Below are 23,267 nucleotides of genomic sequence, written 5' to 3' on the forward strand. Positions count from 1 at the left end.
AGCAGCTTGAATGATTGATGACTGAACGAAAGACAAGATCACTTATTATGGTAATCGATTTAATGTTTGCGCTAACTTCGTGTGAACTCAAGAAATTGAGTTTACGCTGAAATCAAGGCATTCACTAGTTTTTGCTAATTGAAAAATAATGTGGTTTTAATATGGAAAAAAAATATCAATAATCAACAACAACAGCTAGATTTAACATGGTGTAGTCTTTGTTGTGGCACGACTTCCGACCTTCTGTCTTGTACAATAATTATTTTCCAGCGCCCTGATCAATTGAGGATAATAATTTGTTTGACAACAAAGGAGGATGGTGTTGCATTGCTGTTGCGATTTTTACAATATCATATCATTTTACAATGAATCAATGAAAATAAATTGCATTCCTCTCCTTCTTTATGGAAAACCATTCCATGCTCCATACACCATACAATGCATAAAAGTTTACGCAAAGTGCAGAGTTAGATGGGTAGGGGTTGGTGCAGACATAACCCACAATTATTTTACAGTGTTTCAAAAATATTAGAAACTACATACCTTGAATTGAATTTTTTTAATCTAGAAACATTTAAATAAGAGCTTGGACTTTTGGTACGACGTATCTATATTTTGCTTGCATAAAACACGTTAAATATGACACTGGTTTCGAGCGAAATATGCATAGATTGCGTAGTTTTAGCTCAAATGCCTAAAAAAATCTTGTTAGAACCTATTGTTTCGAGATTATACTGATATGTACGAGGAATGGGTAGTACCCCGGCTGAGTTTTAGTAAAAATCAATGAATAATACAGATTTCATCATAAAAACCAAATGGCAAAAAAATTCCACAATTAAACAATTTCTGTAGTTCCTTTAAAATGTTTTGTATTAAAACAATAAATCGTCTTAAAAGCAATGTAATTATAAACGTAGTGAGGATTAGGGAAAAAAACAAACGTTACAGAGAAAATAGTGAATTATCATGTTTCATTGCCCTGGGATCAACAAATCACAGCGAACGATAAAACTATTGAGGCAATTTAGTGCAATCATTAAAAGAGATATTCCATACCGACCGATATGCTTGTTTCAACGCGCCAAAACAAGACTAAAACGACTGTTATCGCTGAAAACGAAGGATATAACGCCATGTTCGTCGCTTGGTTCTCTCCCTAGCCAATGATTGAACACCACTGCTACTTCACAGAGTAAAGTTTTTTCAGGGTTAATTACTCGCTTTACCTAATAACATTTTGTTTGACCTTATCAAGACATTATTACATCTTCGACTTTTCGGTGTTTATTGGCACAAAATGGCCAACTGGTGTTGAATGTTATAATGTCCTTGCAATTATGGTACTGGATGTTAAGACGCAGAAAGGTTGTTCGTTAGCGGCATCGGCTGCTTTTGTTACCACAAAGCACGGTGTGTATCAAATGCTATATCTTAAATACTGTGCAGCATCCCATCAATGGGGGGTTAGTCTGAATTTAATGACTCGAACAAGTTTTTTTTACACATCTGAAATTAATTGTCATATGAAAAATGAAACACACACACTAGAAAACGTTGAACGCGATAAAAATACTCTTTTTAATTCGTTATGAGCTTTTTGATGCACTATAGTATAAGTTGTCTTGTGAACAAAAATTTTGCGCATGCTTAATGATAACATTTTTACATTACATTTTATATTACATAGTAATCATTGTACGTAAATGCTGAAAATTTGTCGTTAGTTGGATCTGCGCAACAAGTTATATAAGTTCAGGTTCGTTAGATGAGTGTTTTTATATGTTGACACATATCGACAAACCAGCTGATATGTTATAAAGGGTTGGTATAAATCATGCCAAACCTATTGGCAACGAATATTTCTTAGCATCTGTAACCGTTATCGTACCTCTACAAAACGTGAATGAACGTGTATACAATACAACGTCTGCTTACAAACTTTAAAATTAAGACGGCTGAATAGTCAACAAATTAACCATCTGACCTGTTTTAAATTTTGACATATACGAGGGTTGTTCGGAAATTATTGAGACATTTACTCTTATTTCTTTGGGGGAAAAAAGAAACCCTCGAAATTTCACCAAAACGTACACCAGGATAGAGTTTATCAGTGGAAAAAGTTTCGTGTCCATAGCATGATTAGATCATTCCTGGTAAACGGACCATCTTGCCTTCGTCCAGTGACCTGGCGCAACCGCAAACTTACCGCAACGTCATATTAACGCTTCTCATGTATCCTATGTTTTAAACACCAAACAAATATACGGAAAATCGGGTTATTTCTAACCGAAAGTCAAATAACTGAAATGTCTCCCACAGTCATTCTGTGTACATATTTTAGAACTGTTGACATCATTTGGTGTGCGAAAAGTACTTGATATTTAGTCACTTTGTCTGAATTCTATCTAAACAATTAGTAAAGGAAGACGATAAACTGAAGCCCTCTATCCCTTGCCATCGTAAATTTTTTGTTAAAGCAATTGGGTGCCCTGAAAAGGTTTTTTCCGAAATTTCCAACAATTTGATGTATATTTGCTGCGCCGCCTTGACGTCAAAATTCAATATACCGTCGTTGTCAGATTTCTATTGTTTGGTAAATATATCTGTACCATATCCGTATTTCAACTCGAACAGAAGTGAAACTTGATCAAAAGTTTGTCACAATAAATAGCAAAATGAACATATATAATCTAATTTCTTTTATTATAAACTGTTACTTTGCGGACACTTAGATAGACGATGTTTTAGTTTTATTATTCTCCGAGTTTATGCTTGCGCCGGGTACCCCGACCACCGATTTGTTTTTCTACCGTTGTAAACAAAATATTAAACATTTTTAAAATAATTTTTGTTTAATTATTTGTTAAGGTTTCTAAAATGTTCATGCCAATTTTCACCCTAATTCGTCACTTATGAAGGGAAATATCCATGTTGTCTCAATAATTTCCGAACAACCCTCGTAATACTTTTGGCCATTAACTAAAATCTAGTTTAAAAAATCATATATATTTTAGTTTTGAAATTTCGTCATTTTCCTGTATCTTTTTACAGAGCTCTTCTTCTTCTTCAGGAGATTAAAATAGTCTTAAAATGACCATGACCATCGAGCATCCTTAAACCGCGTGAAGAATTCGCTGTTTGTACTTTAGGTAGTGTTTTCAAGAACACCTTGGCGTTCACATATTAGTCTCCTATTGGTGAAACCGAGGGTCCATATTTTTTTAATGCTAGATTTTGGATAATCGCATCAGCAGAACTGTAGCTCCACGGTGCATTTTGGTTGACGTATGAAGACTTTCTTTTATCACGTGTAACAAATATTATATAAATAGTGCCTGTTTGGGAGGGTAACAGTTGAAATTGACACCCCGAGAAAACCATTGTCAACCGACGCGAAGCGGAGGTTGACAATGGTTTTCGAGGGGTGTCAATTTCAACTGTTATCCTCCCAAACAGGCACTATTTATTTTGTTATACTGAATGTCGTAATATTTAAGAAAATTTCACTTCTTTTATATAGGAATAACGTGAATTCTACAGCAAACCGTACGCGCATAATTTTCGCGCATGTAACATTTTTTAATGTTACCCGTTGCTAAGTGCGTTGCTAACGCTGAGGGTAATAGAAAGAATTATGAACTGCGTCTTAACCAATCAGATTTCAGTATTTAACATGAAAGTATAACAAAAAATAATAGCACCCGAATCTCTCTATTAAATTCATTTTCGAGATTTTCGTGTGTCTTTTGGTGTTAAGATTTTTGAACTTAAAACAAATAACTTTGAGTTGTTGATAAATAAATTTTGATTGATGAAAGATAACTCTAAAACGTGTCATGTCTTGACAAATATTCCTAAGCCCTGACAAATCAACAGTTGCAACTAAAATAATTCTAGTTCAGCAAGTCTATTACACACCCTTCTAGCTTGTTGTTTTTTCACGACAAACAGTAAATGACCCTGAGCATGAAAAGCCAACTGCATATGAAAATAATCTTTACTTAAAAAGAGTAGAACGTTTCCGATATCATTTAAAACACCATAACCTGCAACACCACAGAACTACATTAACTGCAATGTAAAGGTAAAGAACCTCGCCAGACGTGCCAATGAAGCTAAAGATAGGGAAGGCGATATACAGGAAATGGTTAATGTTGGTATACACGCTGTAAAAATTTTGCAGTTATTAACAAAAACATTGTTGTGCAATAAAAGAGGTCCTTTTACAACGTTTGCCAATAAGGCAGAGAAGGACAGGTGATGGTGTGCTGTGGCTTTATCAGAGTTTACCGTGATTTCGATATCAAATCCCCTCACACTCGTTTAATAGACAGTTATTCTTAAATTCCAGGGTTTCCAGGCTGTTTTCCATTCACACCCTATACTTACTTACTCACTTAGTCCTCTTCGTGCCTAGAGCACATAAGGCCTTCGCCAAGGATCTCCATTTCTGCCTGTCTGCTGACATTTGTTGTACCATGCCCAGAGTCCATCCTTTGTCTTTCATCTCCTTTTCCCATTACCATCCGAATAAAATGTACTGGGTATGTCATTAATACACATATGCACGGATTTGTGCATCCTCGTATAAGTTGACCGTTTGTATCGGTGTTTTCCCGAGAAAAACCCACAGTATTTCATGATTCTCGCTGCTCCGTAATGTTCTGTGACGTCGCCCGTTAGATCATTATTAATAAGAACTGCATTTCCCTTTCATATATGATTTCTGTTCGAAAAATAAAAGAACAGAACTATTCGTAAAATTTGGTTTTAGGTTCAGTAAATAGATAATTGACTATCAACATTATATGATACAATGATTATGTGAATTTTAGCGTCATTACTCCATTTTCGCAAATTATTTTTTGAGATCGTTCAAACTCAATCGCAACTTCTCCGGCCTTTCCGGCAAGCTCGGAAAAACACCTCGAATGTATTAACACCACCGGATGTTAGAATTTTATACAAAATGGAGTCGCTTCCCATTAAAACAACTATCGGCTAGACAGCCTTGTATGTCGCTTCTGTGTTCTATTTTAGGGTATATAGTTGACATTAATGAAGTATAGCTCACATCTCAACAGATCGTAAAATGTGTTGTATTGATATCAAGTGTTATGAAAAGGGGGGTTGTCATGGACGCAAAGGTAATACATTCGAGGTGTTTTTCCGAGCTTGCCGGAAAGGGCCGAGAAGTTGCGATTGCGTTCAAACTTTGTTCAACAACAACCATTTAGTCAAAATATGGTGTAAAGTAAAATCGACATGGCAAAAGTCTGCATACTTTTTCATCGTCCCTCGAATAAGGCATAAGTTATCGTAACCACCAACGAATGAGGAATATTAAGCTATATAACGCTACATCATACAAATCTGCCTTCCCGTATTGATACTGTGTAATCTTTATTGTAAATATCTTGCGACTTGGATAACGATGACTTCAATATTTTCGTTGCTGAAATCATAAAGCCTTTTGTCAATAAGATAATAGATGCAATTAATTGGAAAAAAAGAATTGCTATTACTTAAAAAGCTAGCTAGCTTACCACCTAAAAGTTTTGGTTTTCATATATAGTATCTATCATTGGCCCTTTCCAATCAAAATCGAAATGTTAAGAAATTGTATTTGTTTTACGGATCTACTCATCCACGTAAACATTGAGTTTGGTATCACGATAATTTAAAACAGGGTCCTCAAATCAATTACATTTGACCTGGAAATGCCACTTTCACATGTTTCCTTCTGAAGAGTACCTTCATATACAATGTATAGTTATTGTTTCCTGTCGGAAATCGGGAGACGGAGACTACTTGCCCTGACCATTTCAAGGTCAGAAGGAAAGCAATTAATTCTAGCATAATCCACATGGACTTATATACACGCAATAAGACTAATACACCGTGCAGTGGTTTTAGTTCTAGTAAGCTTATTTAGTATTGCATTGACGACTAAGTATCCACATCAATCTGAGTATTCCCATTACATGGCTGTACTTTTGTAGCCATATAAGGCACATCGAATCGACTCATAAAAAACATGATTTATTAAGAACAACCATTCATGTGTTTTCTTGTGTTTCATGTGTTTCCCTGACTTGAACAAAAGAAAGGGAAAGGATGCTGAATCAAATTTCAATTTTCTTCACACTGTTAATTGCGGTTTTAAATTTTCGCAATAATACGGGGGATCTTTTATGTAAACAATAACATTTTTTTAGTTGAAAAATAAGAATCATTTCTTTATAATTATGGGGGGGGGGGGGTGGTAAAGAAAAAATTTCCACAATTCAGATATGAGTATAACCGTGAGGAAATACAATTTACACACAATAGCGATTAATTGTTTGATTGTATACAATACAAATATGAGTTAAAGCAGTTCGGTCATTTTTGGACCGTAACTGATACAATGTAATAATATGTGTTTATTCATAGTGATGAAAAAATAGTAATTAGTTGTTTGGGAAACTTGTTAGAAACATTTGTTTGTTATCAAAATACAGAACCTAAACTCCTAGCAACTCCTGAATTGTTTCCTACTTGTTTTACTTTGGAAAAACTTATTTTTTAGAATAGCATATTAATAAACGTTCAAAAAGCTGGCAACGTTATTTTAATAATCTGAGCTTAAACAGCCACTGCAGTGTTAACAAGTGCATTCAAATGGTGCTTTGTGGCTTATGGAATATCCATAAATTTCTGTGATTTTTCTTGAATGTTGGTATTTTTGGATGTCTTTCTATGAAAGTAGATGTACAAATGATAATAATTTCCCCCGAGACAAACCCCTAGTTCTCCTCTAACCGCTGGCGTCATCAACCGTCAAATAGTTAAAGCGTCATGTTTAGAATCCCAAACTCCATTAACATGGGTGTCTTTCGATATTTCCTCTATCAATCACGTCCATAATTCCTGTATACTCTACATAGGATCAGCGTCCTTTACGGCTAATGGACGTTTCCTGATCAATAGCATCTGAGTGCTGTTATTTTTCTGATGGATCTATCCAGCGGACCTACCATCCAAAGTTGTTGGTTTTTTTTTATCTTGGCGATTAACACCAATCGGGGGCAGTTTATCTGTCGGCGCAAGTGTAAAAATATAGTTAACGGTTGTACGGCAAATTCAGACGAAACACTTTTCTGTAGAACAAGGTGTTTAAGTATATGTAATGACAATGCCTGATGACATGTTTATCAAAGACATTCAAGGAAATAGGATTCTTTAAGGAGGTTAATGCTCAGTTCAGTCTCTGAACTTCCACGTTTAAATTGGTTCATTAATTAAATCTGATAAAACTAGATTGCGTTTAATATATGATACATGATATGTTGTCTATTATTCTAGCGAACAAAGCGTTGGCCGTTTCGGTCAAGTTTAGCAATAGTGCATATGATGTAACAGTTATGTATAATTATACTCTGACACTGCATTGTAAGGCGAGCTGAACAGGATAGGTCGGCTGATTGGTGGCACCCTCTAAATTCTGGCCTGACCTGACCTCATTGTCCTGGACTGGCCGTAAATTTGGCTTGGCCCTAAAAGTTTTACCTGGCTTCAAAAATAGGCTTGGTCTCAAATTTTGCCACCACAAAATATTTGGCCTAAACTTTATTTATTTTATTTTTTATACTTATTTGATGATTTTATCGATTTTTTGTATTGTTTATGTTTAATACACACTAAACATCCCACTCGATGGCTTAGGTGTCCTATTGTGATAGTTTCATTTAAAATAATAGTTACAAATGATTTGTGATTGATTCTGATAGATTTTGATCTAGTTTGTTTTAAATTCTAAAGTATTGAAATCAAACGGCATAATCTAAAACCTAGTCTGACCGGTCCCACTGGCCTCACTTTTGCCCTAAAATTTGCCCTGGCCCAAAATTTTAGCCTGGCCTCGGCCTCTCGAAAAAATGTAAGCCTCAAATTTATTTTTTCTCACTGTTTTCAAAGAAATTTGGTGATTTTTTATTAATTTTAAATTTAATGTTTCAGAGATAATCGTATGGAAAAAATATATATTTAGAACAAGTGACCTGACTGATTGAGTTATGTCTCCCCTTTCAAAGGGGAGGCATATTGTTTTTGTAGACTTTCTTCTTCTTCTTCTTATTCTTCTTCATCCAAATTTGTCCAGGCCGTAACTTAAATACCCTTTGACATTAATTTCAATTGATTTTATCCATGTTTACACACACAATAAATATATAATTATGCTACGTTAAACACTGCTCTTACTATGGGATTACGCCCCCAATACTTAAGCTATCAGCTTTAAATTCAGAGCTGCAACCCTCCCCCACTTCAAAAAGTAGACGAAATGTAGATATTAGAATAATAAGGTAAAACATTATTTTAAGAGACTGACCTGTTTGAAGGATCAATTGATATCTCAAACATTTGTAAACTGGTTCATAGCATAAAATTTCTATCCATGTGTAATGCACTTTCAAAATGCCAGTTTGCTTACATTATCTGTCAACACTGATCAAGCCCAAATTTTCCTCCCTAGCAAACTTTCGATATCACCTCCTCTGTCACTCATTTGCTACATTGGGGTCAAATTCATGGCCTGCACTGCTGTTAAACGTTTTACACGGTCTTATTTAATTAATGTCATTAATTTTGTGAATGTCTGCAACATTACATTTTCCGATAGCTTAATTTACCGTTGGTTATTAATCACCATCTCTTAATCAGAGTAGAGTTTCATGCATATGTTGTTTGTATATTTAAGAAACACTTTTGATCCTATGGGGGAACTTCGATATCAGAATTTGGAACAAGGCAAAACACTTTTTTTCTTAAACAAGTAGTTGATGTGAGAAGAGTTACATTGATATTTTTCCAGATCCTGAGAGCAGTTTTATTTAGCATACTCTTAAACCTGGCCTGGTCCCATTGGCTCCGACAATAGTCTGGCCTCAAATTTGGCTTGGCTCAAAATTTTCCTAAAAATTTGGTCACTTGTCATATTTTTTTCAATATGATTATCCATTAAACATTGAAAAAGCATTAAATTTTCAATATCTTAGATAGATCAATAAAATATTCAATGAAAATCTTAGAAAATGAGAAAAGAGTATATTTTAAAATTTGAGGCAAAATTCTTTAAAGAGGCCAAATTTTTGGTCAGGCCAAACTTTGAGGCTAGGCCAAATCTAGTGTCAGGCCAGGCCAATGAGGCCAGACATTGCCAAGCCAGGTTTTGGGGTATGCCCTGATTGGTTGCGTTATTCCACTGGCTGACTTGATTGACTTGACCGCTATTTTTCGTAAATTGTTAGATAGCCAGTCAATCATTTTAGTTGATTGATTGATTGATTGATTAGATGGTCTCTATTTTTTCTGTGAGTGGATGGGGGGGGGGGGGTGGTGTTAGGCTAAACATGCATAGCTTTTCTATTGATCAAATGGTGTTCATTTGTTGCTGGTTTTCAAAAATCGTAAGCATATTCTGAAATGTTCATATAATTATCTCTATGCAAGTGATGAGTATTTAAAAAACGTGTTCAAAATATCTTGTACATATTCTTCTTAGTGTAATTTTCTTATTCTCCTTTTTTAAGGGAGGGGGGGGGGGGGGGTCTTGATAGATGATTTTTTGTTTGTTTCACTTTTGTTAATTTCCCCTTTCAATTTTATTTTATTGTTAGTTTAGTTTTCTGTTCCTTAGTTCGTTTGCTCTTATGGGTGTTGGTGCCTGTGTGAAAATTTTCGTTACATGTTATTTATAATCTCTCTGTGTCTATTCGTTATTAAGTGTATGCTTCAGGTTGAAACAACATTGTTACTTTTTTTACGTTTCTTGTTGAAATATTTTTATCGAGCGAATACTCTGTCGCGACAATAAGATATTCAATTCCATAACAGGATTATCTGTAAACATCGAAATAACAATGCAGAGCTCAGCAAAGAATCAATCACTATGTGGTCTCTGCCACATTCAAAGTTTTCAAACTCCTACGAAGCAATGAAGGACCTTTCTTCTATGTATTTACCAGTTGTATGGAAAAAGATGTAATGAAAGGGAGAGTAATGGAACAAACAGTTGGTGTGGTCCTCTCACAGCTTTGGGTAATCTTTCTTGTTGTCACTAGCAAGGTTTATAGGTTCCAGTAGCAAGCTTTGCGACATTCGTCATTTACACCCAATCATGTATATGACAAACATTATATGTACCAGATAGAATTTTGCATTAGATGCCAGTAAATTAATTTAGTTTCCATACCTGATAAAACAATTTAAACAAAGCCGTTCTATTCTGTGTCTTTAAAATAACGTTTAAACGAGTTTGTCCAAATTCTGTATTCAACCTTGTGATATGACAGATTTCTTGCATAGATAGCATTATGTAAATTTAATGGTACTAAGTGTAAATGACATTTTTGTGACTAGAGCATGTTGCCTAAGATTAATTATGCATAATTTTGAATGCTTGTCTTCCCCCGCAATGTCCAAGTATCTCATCCTTATAGTGTTTCGCACAATGCTGGAAGAATTTTTTTTATTTACAATTGATTTTCAGCACGCTAGAATGTATGAATGTGTTTTTGTTTATGGGCTTGTACTAAATACTTTGATTGATAATGAGTGAATTTAAGATTTTATCCCTAAATTGTAGAGGGCTCCATGATGTTAACAAACGAAAAGATGTGTTCAAATATTTGCGAGAACAAAAAGCATCCCTGTACTGTTTACAAGATACTCACTGTACTGAAAATGATAAAAGTGTTGTATATGCACAATGGGGCCTGGATTTTTTAATGAGCCCTGGTAACTCAAACTCAAGGGGAACACTGACCCTTACTAATAATAATTTTGAATATACTGTTTCAAATGTTAAGTCAGATCCCAATGGAAATTACATTGTCTCTAGTATACTTGTTGATAACAAATACTCTCTAACTATTGTAAACTTGTATGGTCCAAATAGAGATTCTCCAGATTTTTTTTAGAGAACTCTCTAACATTATTGAAGAATTCAGTGACGATTTTATAATTATGTGTGGAGATTGGAACCTGGTTCAAAACTTCAACCTAGACTGTCATAATTATGTTAAAGAAAATAATTTAAAAAATAAATTAGAAGTCATTAAGCTACAAGAAAAATTTAACTTGGTGGACCCATTGAGAATAAATAATCCTGATGCAAGAATATATACCTGGAGTAAAAAAACACCTATCAAACAAGCTAGACTAGATTTCTTTTTAATATCTGAAGAGTTAATGTCACTTTTACATAGCGTATCAATATTACCCGGTTATAGGACAGATCACTCTATTATTGAATTACAATTAAAATTTAACAATTTTACAAAAGGTAAAGGTTTTTGGAGATTCAATAATTCTTTATTAAGAGACCCCACCTATGTCCAGAAAGTTAAAGATACAATAGCAGAAACTGAATTAGAATATAGGGAACAAGGTAATCCAGTGGAAACCGAGATATCTACATGTATTGACGATGACCTATTTTTAGAGATTTTATTAATGAAGATAAGACAAATTACTATTTATTATGCTAGTAAAAAGTCTAAGGAACGGAAAAAACAAAAGGAGCTCCTTGAAAGACAAATTAAATTTACACAGGATCTATTTAATACATATCACCTAATTTCCTACGCCCAAGCCCTTTCTGATTTTCAAGATGAATTAGAAAAGATTAGAAAATATGAATTGGATGGACTTTTACTACGTACTCATTGTAAATGGATTGAGAATGGTGAAAAGCCAACAAAATACTTTTGTGCCCTTGAAAAAAGAAATTATGTAAATAAAAATGTTACAAAATTAATCAATAGTAAAGGAAAATGTATTGTTGAGCAAAATGAAATCTTGACTGAAATTAAAAAGTTTTATCAAGTTCTATACAAAAACTATGATGATCAAATAGAAGACATAGATCTTAATGACCTTTTCACACAATATGAAATACATATACCAAAAGTTAATGAAATGGAACAACAACTCCTTGATAATAACATTACCTTATCTGAAATATTGTGTTCTCTTAAGAACATGAAAAACGATAAAACCCCTGGAACTGATGGTTTCACGACGGAATTTTTTAAATTCTTCTGGATAGACCTGAATAAATTTATATTAAAATCCTATCAATGTAGTTTTAAGAAAGGATATTTATCAATAAGTCAAACCCGAGGAATTATTTCTATTATTCCAAAAGGAAATAAACCAAGAGAACAATTAAAAAATTGGCGACCTATTTCACTACTAAATACAACATATAAAATTTTATCTGCTGTTCTAGCTAATAGAATGAAACCTCTCCTTTCTTCTCTTATACATGAAAATCAAAAAGGTTTTTTGAAAGGGAGATACATTGGTGAAAACTCAAGACTCCTATATGATGTTATTCATTATTGCAACGAGAATAAGGTCCCAGGACTTGTCCTTCTTATAGATTTTGAAAAAGCTTTTGATTCAGTTTCATGGAGTTTTATGTTTAAAGTACTTCATTTTTTTCATTTTGGGGAAATCTTTATAAAATGGGTCAAAATATTATTTTCAAAAGCAAGTCTTTGTGTTATTCAAAATGGGTTTTTTTCCGACTTTTTTGAGATTGGAAGGGGATGTAGGCAGGGTGATCCAATTTCACCATACTTGTTTATTCTATGTGCCGAAATAATGGGTATATTGATCCGAAATAATCTCAATATTAAAGGTATAGTTATAACAGGGAAGGAATATAAATTACTACAATACGCAGATGATACTGTTTTACTATTAGATGGTTCAAAAAAATCATTAAAAAATGCCTTATCTCTTATTGATCAGTTTGCAAAATACTCAGGTTTAAAACCCAATTATGATAAAACATTATGTGTTAAAATAGGTTCACTATCAAATTGCAAGCAAAATATACTCCCAGAGGTTAATATAAGATGGTCCCAGGAGCCGTTTACAGTTCTGGGTATAACCTACTGCATAGACCTAAACCCTATAGCCATGCATGAATTGAATTTTTTACCTAAACTATGTGAAATGAAAAAACTTGTTGCTTCTTGGTTAAGCCCAGCTGGAAAAATAACTGTAATAAAATCTATTATTTTGCCAAAAATTATCCACTTAATTATTGCTCTTCCAAATCCTCCGTCTTGTTATATGAAGGAGTTAGAACAACTTTTTTTCAATTTTATATGGAATAATAAACCTCCAAGAGTGGCAAAAAAATGTATCACACAAAACTATGAAGATGGTGGACTTAGAATGATAGATCTAAACAATTTATGTACAAGCTTAAAGATCACATGGATTCGTAGATTTCTAAACTATACTTCCTCTTGGAAATCACTATTACTCAGTACGTTGCCAAAAATTGAAAACATTTTTTTGTATGGAAATATGTTTACAAAAGTTTTGTCAAGTTGCTGTACAAACTTGTTTTGGAGAGATGTATTTGATGCTCTATTTAAATTTAGGAAAATTGTTGAAACCGAAGTGTCTGAATCTGTTGTTCAGCCAATCTGGTATAATGAAAATTTTAAAATTAACAACAATTTTTTTTTTTATGAATGCTTGGCTCAAAAAGGTGTTCTGTATGTATATGATTTTTTTAGTACTAATGGTCAAATACTGCAATATGAAGATTTTTGTGATAAATTTGATGTACTGATTCCATTTACAACCTATTATGGTATTGTCAACAATATTAAAATGTTAAAACTGCCTTACGATGTAAATACAGTTATGTTCAACAATCCATATTATCCAGTTTTCTTAAAGCCAATTCTCAAAAACATAAAGGGTTCAAAAGAGATATATGATATAATCACAGCTACATCCTGGGAAAAACCAAAATATGAAACTAAATGGGAAAATGAACTTAACCTTGATGTAGACAGATTTTGGTGGAAATTACATAACCGTGCAATTTTTAAGATATCCACAGATGTACAAATTCAATGGTTTCAATACAGAATTGTTCACAGAATTTTAACTACAAATGTATTTTTGAAAAGAATTGGAATTGTGCAATCTGATTTATGCTCTTTTTGTGACCTTTATCCTGAAAACTTGTCCCATATATTCTGGGAGTGTACTTATGATGAAGAACTATGGAATTCTTTTTTTGAGTGGATTAATGATCAAACTAATATGATGATTGATGCCAATATTGTTGATATTTTGTTTGGTAAACTGTCAAAGCACAAAAATGTAATCAATCTTTTGATCATCTTAGTAAAACGCCATATTTATAAGAAAAGAAATAACAAAATGTTACCTTCTTTCGAAGGCTTAAAGAGAAAAATACTGTATTATAGAAATTTAGAACATTATATGTATAAAAAAAATAACAATGAAGACATTTTTTATAAACGATGGGATATTTTCTCTTCCCTTCAATAAGTGTCCTCTGTTTTAATTTACACTTGGGATACTCTATTTTTTCCAACTTCCGCTTTCTTTTTTTCTTATTTTTAAATTTGAACAATCTTAGTATATATAGTTACTCTGTGTACACAACCATAAACACTGGATGAATGTGTGTGTATATGCAAAAAATGTCCTATGTACAGCTTTTTTCACAATAATATTGTAAATTTGATGACTTCAGGGCCTCCCAACCCTGACATCAAATAAATGTTTAAGTTGTCTGGGACAATAAAATATTTAAATTAAAAAAAAAAGAAAAGTGTAAATGACATACAAATACAAAAATAAAAGGTTTTTTTCCCTTTTTAACATTGATTACATGTACAGTTATAATTACAGATGATTACAAAAATTTTGTCATTCAACACCTGAACGTTGGCATATTTAAAGAAAAATGATTTTAAAGAATATCGGATTACATTGTATTGTATTTATTTTGTTTTGGTATCTATCAAGCTACAATATGATATCGATGTTCTATTATATTGCTGTTAAACTGTATAAATTATCATAATACTTTTTAAATAAAGCCAAAGCGTTCTCATGTTGCTCTGCAAAAGGGTTTAACAAGATACGTTTGATTTTTTATGCGACTATTTACGCTCAAAATATTGAGTTCTCTTTCTTTGAACATTTTTGGACAGAAATTTTTCCATCTCTCCTCTGAAATACCTGTAACTGTGGCCCCTTTCTGCATACTTCAGGGTCGTAATATAGTTACATGTATCTCTCTCAGATCTTCAAAGCTGGAAGTTTAAACGATACAACGATGGAGACCAATATCGCGTACGTCTGCTAATCAAGGGGCAGTTCATTTCATTATTTGTAATCCGCCAATGACATGAATGAGAAACTCACTATTTATCAGAGGTGCAATGTATGAAAAATGAAAACACGTACGTGTGCTGTGTCAATTGCACCATCTTGGGTCTTTTTTGGGAAGAGCTCGGGAAATCCAAATGTATTAACTTAATTGGGAGAATTTGATACCAAATACAGTCGTTTCCCATCAGTTTTAGAACTGACCAGACAGCTTCGAATGTCTTTTATGTAGTAAATTTAAGGATGTACCATTAAATTTAATGAAGCCTAGCATATTAAACATTGCCATGCATTCATATCATGGTAGGCTAAATAAAAAAGGATTGTCATGGAAACCTTTGTAATAAATTTGAGGTTGTTTTCCGGAAAGCCCGAGAAATGTGAGATGTTACTACTGTTTATAGGGTGCAAAACACAGTTTTATATGTAACATTATGAGGACGTTTTTAAACGAGGGACAAGCAAAACTGACCCGTTTAAAATTAAATTTTACAAATTTTTACAAATATTGCAAATATTTAATTAAGAATAATGCACTTGTAACTTAATGCTAGAATTTAATTGGCACTCAAAACATGAGGAAATCAGACATAAGGATGCCTCTAAATGCAGTACACCCATGGATTTTAGGCTCCCCCTAACAGCAGAATGCAAATAATTTAGCCATTTTAATTTCTCTATTTTCAGGGTACATTCGCCAGCTTTTTTAAAGAACTATATTACCCGCTAAAAAGTCATGAAATTCTGCACGCGTAAAATCCGGATGTTTTTTTGGAGTTACCTCCCTTTATTTTAAAGTCTCACAAAATTAATTTTTAAATGTTTTCTACAAACTATTTTCGTATCTCCGAAAGATAAACCTTTATATTATGCAACTGAGAATTAAAAAAAATAATTTTCATGTATACCGCATAAAAATAGTAGGAAAATTCCTACCCATCATGCTTTTTCCCAGAGAAAAACCCCCGGATTTTATTCGAAACTGTGTTTAGCTACCTTAAGCGTATGTTAGAATTTGTTCGATTGGTGATATTTCCTGCACTAAAATGCAAAGGATCCAATTAGAATTAGAAGTTGATTATAAAAACATGTAAAAATTGAGCGAGCGAGTGATCCCACGGTCCTAAAGCTTATGCGTAGACTGGGGGTTTCTGGCATGGGCTTCTACTGGTAATAGCCCCATGCGGTCAGTAATTCATATTTCATATTTGAATATTATAAAATTGTGATCCATGTTTTGTTTGATGATTTCATAAAACTTTTCATTGTATATACTAGTATGTCAAAATCTTGGAGTGAAGAGGACTGTAATATATACATATATCATTTCATATGTAGCTTGTAACACGACATTTGATTGGCTGCGGCCTCAGGGTGTATGGAATACACCCCGGGATAAATCCCCGTACACCCTTGATTAAACCTGGATAACTAATAGTATTTACTTTATAATAGATTGAAACACATTTCATTGTCAATTTTTATTCATATAAAAACCATTTACAAATTAAATACAGTAAAGAGCATATAAATTGTATAAAACAATGAAAATACCGACGATAAAAATACCGAACTATCATTAATAAGCTTAAGCACCATAAATTATTGTGAACTTTATTACTTTTAATTTTCATTTGTATTGGCATATGTGGAAGACTGTTCAATTGTTTTTACTGTCTCGTCTGTTTCTCCTTTGTATAATTAGTGAAAAAAAAAGTAATTACTAAATTCGTGAGTGGTGTCTAAATTTAACATTAAGGTTTTGCGATGTACAACTTTATGTTTCTTGGTTTTAACGAGCAATAAATGTATATAAATGCAATTTGTCTGCATAATTTAAATGTCAACAGTTCTCCAGAGTAAATCTTCGATTGTCCCCTTAAAAGTTAATTGTGCTGAGAGCCTACTCTCGTCTGCAATTTCGATGTCGTCTGCGACATTCTTCTTCGTTTTCTGATTGTTTGCCAGAACGATTGTGGGTTGCTAACGTCAGGTTCCACAGAAAGGACAAAGGCAGCTTTTCAATTGTCACATCAGGCAGAGTTCGTAATCGCTTGCATCAAGCGTCAAATAGATTGTTACACCGCGATCGTTTGGGTCGAATCTTTCTCCATCTCTTGACGAGTTTATTGGTGAATTGTCGAACTTTGTTTCGTTGTTTTTCTGTCGATGACGATAAGTTCGATGAATCGTGACGATACTGTGCTCGAGCTTGACGAACGATACCCACTAGCAGATCGTCGACGTTATGGTTGAGGACTAGGGATATCTCCACGTACTTGCAACTGAACCTTGTCGCAACCTTTTCACCATCTTGATAAAAAGAGAAAAACATATTTTGCTGATTATAAATTTGATTACAAGTGTAAAATTAAAGTTGAAATTAGATATTAAAGATATTTCTTAAGGGACTGGCATTGTTATCGAGATTGTAATAATTTCTTGTTGATCTCAGAAACAAAAAAACATTAACCATAAATATTTTGTTTTGATAGCCAAACGTTGTTCAAAATTGCAGAGATGTGAAATTATGAAGAATTATGAACGTACCTTTTGTCGAAACAGCGCGTCCTCTAGCCAAGTCCACTTTGTTGGCAACGAGAATTACTGGCTTCTGGGAATGTTTCCGAATTTCTCCAACGATCTTATTGGCAAGTTTAAATGACCAAATGTCCGCAACCGAGTACACAACAACAATGGCATCCATATAACCACAGGCTTCTACATTCTAGAAAGAAAAAATCAAGGCTATTATTTATGGTTCATATTTTCTCAAAAGTGCAGATTATTGATTTTTGAAATTCTCGGTCTTGAGCAATTGCGGATGCAACAGTTACTGCAGACGTAAATATTTATATACAATGCTATTTTTAGTATAGGTTTAGCACCATAAATATTGACTGAAATGGTTTCAAAACACATATTGAACATCGTGAATAATGAATACGATCTTGAATTTTAGATTAAAAACCCTATTAATATAAGAATCGTTACCTCTAAATTCTGCTGTTCGACAAACAGCAAGGACGTTTCCTTGCCATCCAGAGAAACACATATTTCGGTGTCTTTCTCAAAATCTGTAAAATTATTTAAAAAAGGCAAATCTTGAAATGATTTCTGTATTGTGAATTATTTCCACGACGAAAATGTGTTTCGATCTACCGTCTTTTTCAATTATTATATCAAACTCTGTTTTTCTAGTCTTATTTCGAAGTCAGACTGTCTTCTTTTTACTCATAATTCTTAACATATTTTATACAAGAGTTTAATTCAATATTCACTGTCGCCTTTTACTGCTAACTAGAAAAGTTAGGCCCAAGATTAATTTCAAGCTATACATTTATCAAGCATACTTTGTAGATTCGTTGTGTATGCGTGTAAGCCGCAGTGACCGTATTTGAAATAGAAGAAAAAAGTCACCTGTGAGATCGCTCCAGATATCCCCCGTGTCGCGAAAGTAATGAAGTAAGGTATGTTTCCCCACCCCACGGTCTCCCAAAACTGCCACGTGGAGGATTTCGGGGAGGGTCAAGCTGTCGCAATTATTACCAGTAATCAAATGTTCGTTCGACTCGCTGTAGTAGCTAGAGGAGGTTTCACAACTGATGTTACTATTCCTTCTAAAATCTTGGTCTCGGTGTGCATTCGGGACTGACAACGAGGTCCTTGACTTGGACACTGCAAAATCTTCGCGAGACTCAAAGTCTAGAAAATCGTTCACACTTTTCGACCGAATCATGTTTTTTTTATAAGTAATATTCACAAGTCGTTAATGTCAGTTGTTAGTCAGCAATATGTTTTTGTCACTTTCACAGGTCAGTGTATAATCTGGTGGCCCGTGCTCTAGAAATAATGTGTGAACGAGGGACACCCTTAATATATAGGCTGCGGTGAACGACACTGATCTGTATCTCGGTAAACAATCTGTTTTTTCCGTCGACCAATCAGCACTTCCGTTGCATGCCTTTATCAGTCATATGTTGATAAGTAACCATAGCAAAGTGTCGCTCTCTATTTCACAATCGATCCGTTATAAATAGAAATCTGTCGTATATTTTGACTTTGAACATTTTGAAATAATAATGAGATTTGTGTCATACTTTAAACAAAACCGGTAATTCGAAGGATAATTTTAAAACAGCCATGGTTACTGAAAACACAATGCAAATACTTGATCTTGTCAGTGTAATGGCTTATTTTAGATGAAAAATAATAAAGGCATTATTTATAGTAAGAAAGATACTTAGATATAGGATACTTTTTACAAAAAAAGATTTTTTTTTTTAAATGAAACAAACTTTTCTTTCTTTGAATTCAATATACATTTTTGTGATATTAAAACAGAATTGGCTTATATAATTTATGGTTTGTCAGTTCATCAGCTCCAAATGCCAATTTCACTGGGTAAAATCGTAATAAAAATCCTTTCGATGGTATTTTTCGCTTTCTTGTATAACGATCTAATTAAAAAAAATCAGATTGGATGTGTCTTGGTTTTACTAAAAGTGGAGGAGGTTTGCAATTATTTTTTCTTCACGTTCTAACGAAATATGCTGTTAGCGCGGATGTTCCTTAGGACTTGATGGGCGAAATGGATTTGCTTTTGCAAACCATAAAGCTTGAAGGACGCCCTTTTACTTGATTAATTTAGTGTTTAATAGTTTCTCTTTCAGTTCATATATTAAGAATAATTTCAAACATTATGTCGACTACATTGTATCGTTAAGTGGGATCACTACTTCCTTGAATGAACAAAACAACAACCTCAACATAAAATTCGTTGAATGCTCCATGTTTGGTCATAAACAGATATAAAATCACGACGCAGTATCATGTAGCCTTCATCATCGCGTTGTACTTTCGCGTTGGAAAATACCAAATCAGCAGCAAAAACGTTCAGATGAGTAATCTAAGATTTTTTGGTTAGAAACCAATGATCTTTTCTGATCCCCAAAGACAGTGGAAGACATCTCGAACAGAGGCATCTGTTGAAATTAAACGTTATCGTCAGTAAGGGCTCTTTTAAGAATTAATTTCCCATGGTTATACACACCCGTTTAGTTTGTTACATTCTGGCACCAAAAAACTCGAAGTAACCGTTAGCAAATTCTATAGAATCATTTTGATATCCATATTAAAAGTGTTAAAGACAGGGTCATTATGTGACATCAGAAAATTACAGGTTTCTGTACCATACGTTTTCGAACGGCGTTCATAGTTCTATTAAGTGAACATTAGGAGTGGTTCATTCACAGGAACTGTTTTGTCTTAAAATGAGTACAGTGCCATGTGCCATCTACAGTGAAACTTCTGTTCCCACACATATACATCGAATAAAACGGATCAGAGATGTAGACAAGCAGCCCCGGCCATTTTTATCAAATACAGGTCATGTTCATGATTTTAAGAAAACCCCAAATCTCAAATGTTCCTCTTTTTCTGAAGAGGATTTAAGAAAACCCCAAATCTCAAATGTTCCTCTTTTTCTGAAGAGGATTTAGAGCCTTGAGTGTGCCCCCATACCCACGAATGAACTAGTTCCCTGAGGTTTTGGATCCGAGTAAATTCTGCTCACTCTAAAGACCAAATTGGCATGGCTATCATGTGACTTTTCTGCGGAAAACTTTCAAATATCATAATCAAGGCCAAGAAGCTTTACTCCTTTTGAGAACCTGTCCATTCAAAAGTGTTGTTTACACTAATAGTCTTGATATTGAAAATTTAGCGAATTTGCGCTTCCTTATTTAAAATTGTGATCATCTAAGAAAATATTCAGCAAATAAAAAAGACCCACACAACATAGTGCATTCTTTTCTGCTTTTCAAAGCGTTCAATGTGTAAGAAATCAGAAACATCTTTCTAATGCGCATTTCTTTTGTGACGTAAAAATCTCGACCTTCACTGTCGCTTTTTACGATAATTAAAAGTCTTTTCGCCTTCTGGGTTTTTTTGTCCTGTTTCTAGAGTTTCTATATATTGGATTGTTTCTTATAATGCGCAATACAGGTTACACTTGCGGGATTTCGATATTCGTATAAAGGCCCTGTCACACCAAGCTGCGTCCCCACGGCGTGTTCACGGCGTTGTAAAATTCATGGAATCGCCGTATGATCGCAAGGAAAATTCAGAAAAACTGTACAGTTTTATTTGACAATTTTACAAGTGGAGATGTCACGGCGTCCTGAATGCGACCGAGGCGTTCTTACGGAGCTCCCACGGCGTGTAACTGCGTTTCCAAGCAGTTCTACTTGGCGATTAACTGCGCTCTCGCTGAGTCTCCGCCGAGCACTCATGACGTGCTAGAAGTTTTTACCGTGCGTCCACGGCGTGCTCTGCGCGCTGACTGCGTGCACAAGACATTCTTTACCTCTTGGTAGGTTAATATTAATTTATACAATTGTATGGGAAACAAACAAAAATTTAAAACAAGTAAATAAATGATTAAAAATATTTTTGATTTTATGAAAAGGTAAATTGTAATCAAAACATAACTACAGTAACTACTAAACACTTTGTGAAGGACTAGGACAAAACTCTTAGTAGTCAGGTCTACGAAAAATGCGTTATTAGTTGTTAGAAAACATAGAAAAGATGTTTGATGATTATTACATCGCTTGCTATTGTACAACAACCATTGTTTGAGTTTTCGTGGTCTTGATGACAACGCACTAGAAATGCCGTGGGAGCGCGGTATAAACGTAGAAGGAACGTCACAAGAGCGCGATGAACGCAGCAACAGCTCTTTGGGGTCGCTGTGTGAACGCAGCCAAATGAAAAACAACTTGTTCAAACGCTGTGGATGCTCAGTGAGAGCGCAGTGAGATCCCAAAGGACTCCGTGAGGTCTCCGTGCAAGCGCAATTGACTTATCACTGCGTCTACACTGCGATTAGCTGCGTTCCTTGAACGCACCGAGAGGTCTTGTGGTTCTGTTGGAGATCTGACGGCGCTGTCTCGGCGACCTCACTACGCTTCTACGGCGTGTTTATCAGAACGCAGAGCCACGGTGCGTACTTTGTGCATGTTCAAAATGCGCGCTGTCGCATGGCGTTTTAAAATGTTCAAGGCGATCCCACCGCGACGGACGAAGATGCCGTTGCGTTGTTACGGCGCTGTAGGAGACTCTACTGCGTTAACCTTGGCGTTTTACATTATTTAAGGTGGGTCGCGGGTTTACCCCCTAAAAAATCTTACGAGAAAACATACCCTGAAAATTTGTCAATTCGTTTATTAGCATTTAAACTTCATTATAGAAAAAAATTATTAACTTTGCCTAAATTATTTTCATGCAAAGCCGCTTCAAACTTAGCATTGTTTTTTGTGCTGTTTTGACGCTTTTCTAATGAAATATATAGGAAAATGATCATTTTTTTCTTCATTTTCGAATTGAAGTTATTTCAAGATATTGTAAATAACTTTTTAACAACTTAGACGAATCTAACAACATTTTCTGTACGTAAAGTAAAGGTGATTTACAAATTAATTATGTAAAAAAATTGATATGTGTTCTCGCTAGATTTTTTGCTATTTAATTTTTTATTTCCGATTATTTACCGAAAATTGTCGCTTTTCCGTATTTGACGTCATGCTTGTAAGTACAACGTCAAAACTCGTTATTAATCTTTTTCATTACATTTTCTTATAGGATTTACAAGAGAATTAACTTAGAATTGTTAAAACTGCAGCTTTTTTCAGAGTTATATTGAATGAATGTCTGGGATTTCCTTTTAACATTACATAGCACTATAAAGCACCCCCACCCCCCCCCCCCCCCAAAAAAAAGAGAAAAAAATGTGGAAGTATAAGCACATTTTATCTGATAGTCCATACATGTACAAATTCATACATTTATAACATTTGAGTAAAAGTGATTTTTTTTCAAAAGATAAAAAGGCTTATAATCAGTAAACTAATTAAAAATACATAATATTAAAAAAAATGGTAATAATGAGATTTTGGATATTAATTTGAAAGCACAACAGAGATCATTTTGTCTGACAAGACAAGAAAAGAGAAGGCTTACTTGACCCTAATTATACA

General features: G+C 34.1%; 1 protein-coding gene across 1 annotated transcript; it reads right to left on the bottom strand.

Annotated features, from left to right (window-relative positions):
* Positions 1-16,694: 16,694 nt before the first annotated feature.
* LOC105344211 (GTP-binding protein REM 1) lies at positions 16,695-19,088 on the bottom strand. Its single transcript, XM_011451891.4, has 4 exons — positions 18,649-19,088; positions 18,223-18,305; positions 17,779-17,956; positions 16,695-17,541 (listed from the first exon to the last, which is right to left on the bottom strand). The coding sequence occupies exons 1-4, from the start codon at positions 18,965-18,967 to the stop codon at positions 17,288-17,290; spliced, it is 834 nt and encodes a 277-aa protein (XP_011450193.3). The 5' UTR covers positions 18,968-19,088; the 3' UTR covers positions 16,695-17,287.
* Positions 19,089-23,267: the final 4,179 nt, after the last annotated feature.

This window comes from Magallana gigas, chromosome 3 (assembly GCF_963853765.1).
Source record: "Magallana gigas chromosome 3, xbMagGiga1.1, whole genome shotgun sequence".
Lineage (NCBI taxonomy): Eukaryota > Metazoa > Mollusca > Bivalvia > Ostreida > Ostreidae > Magallana > Magallana gigas.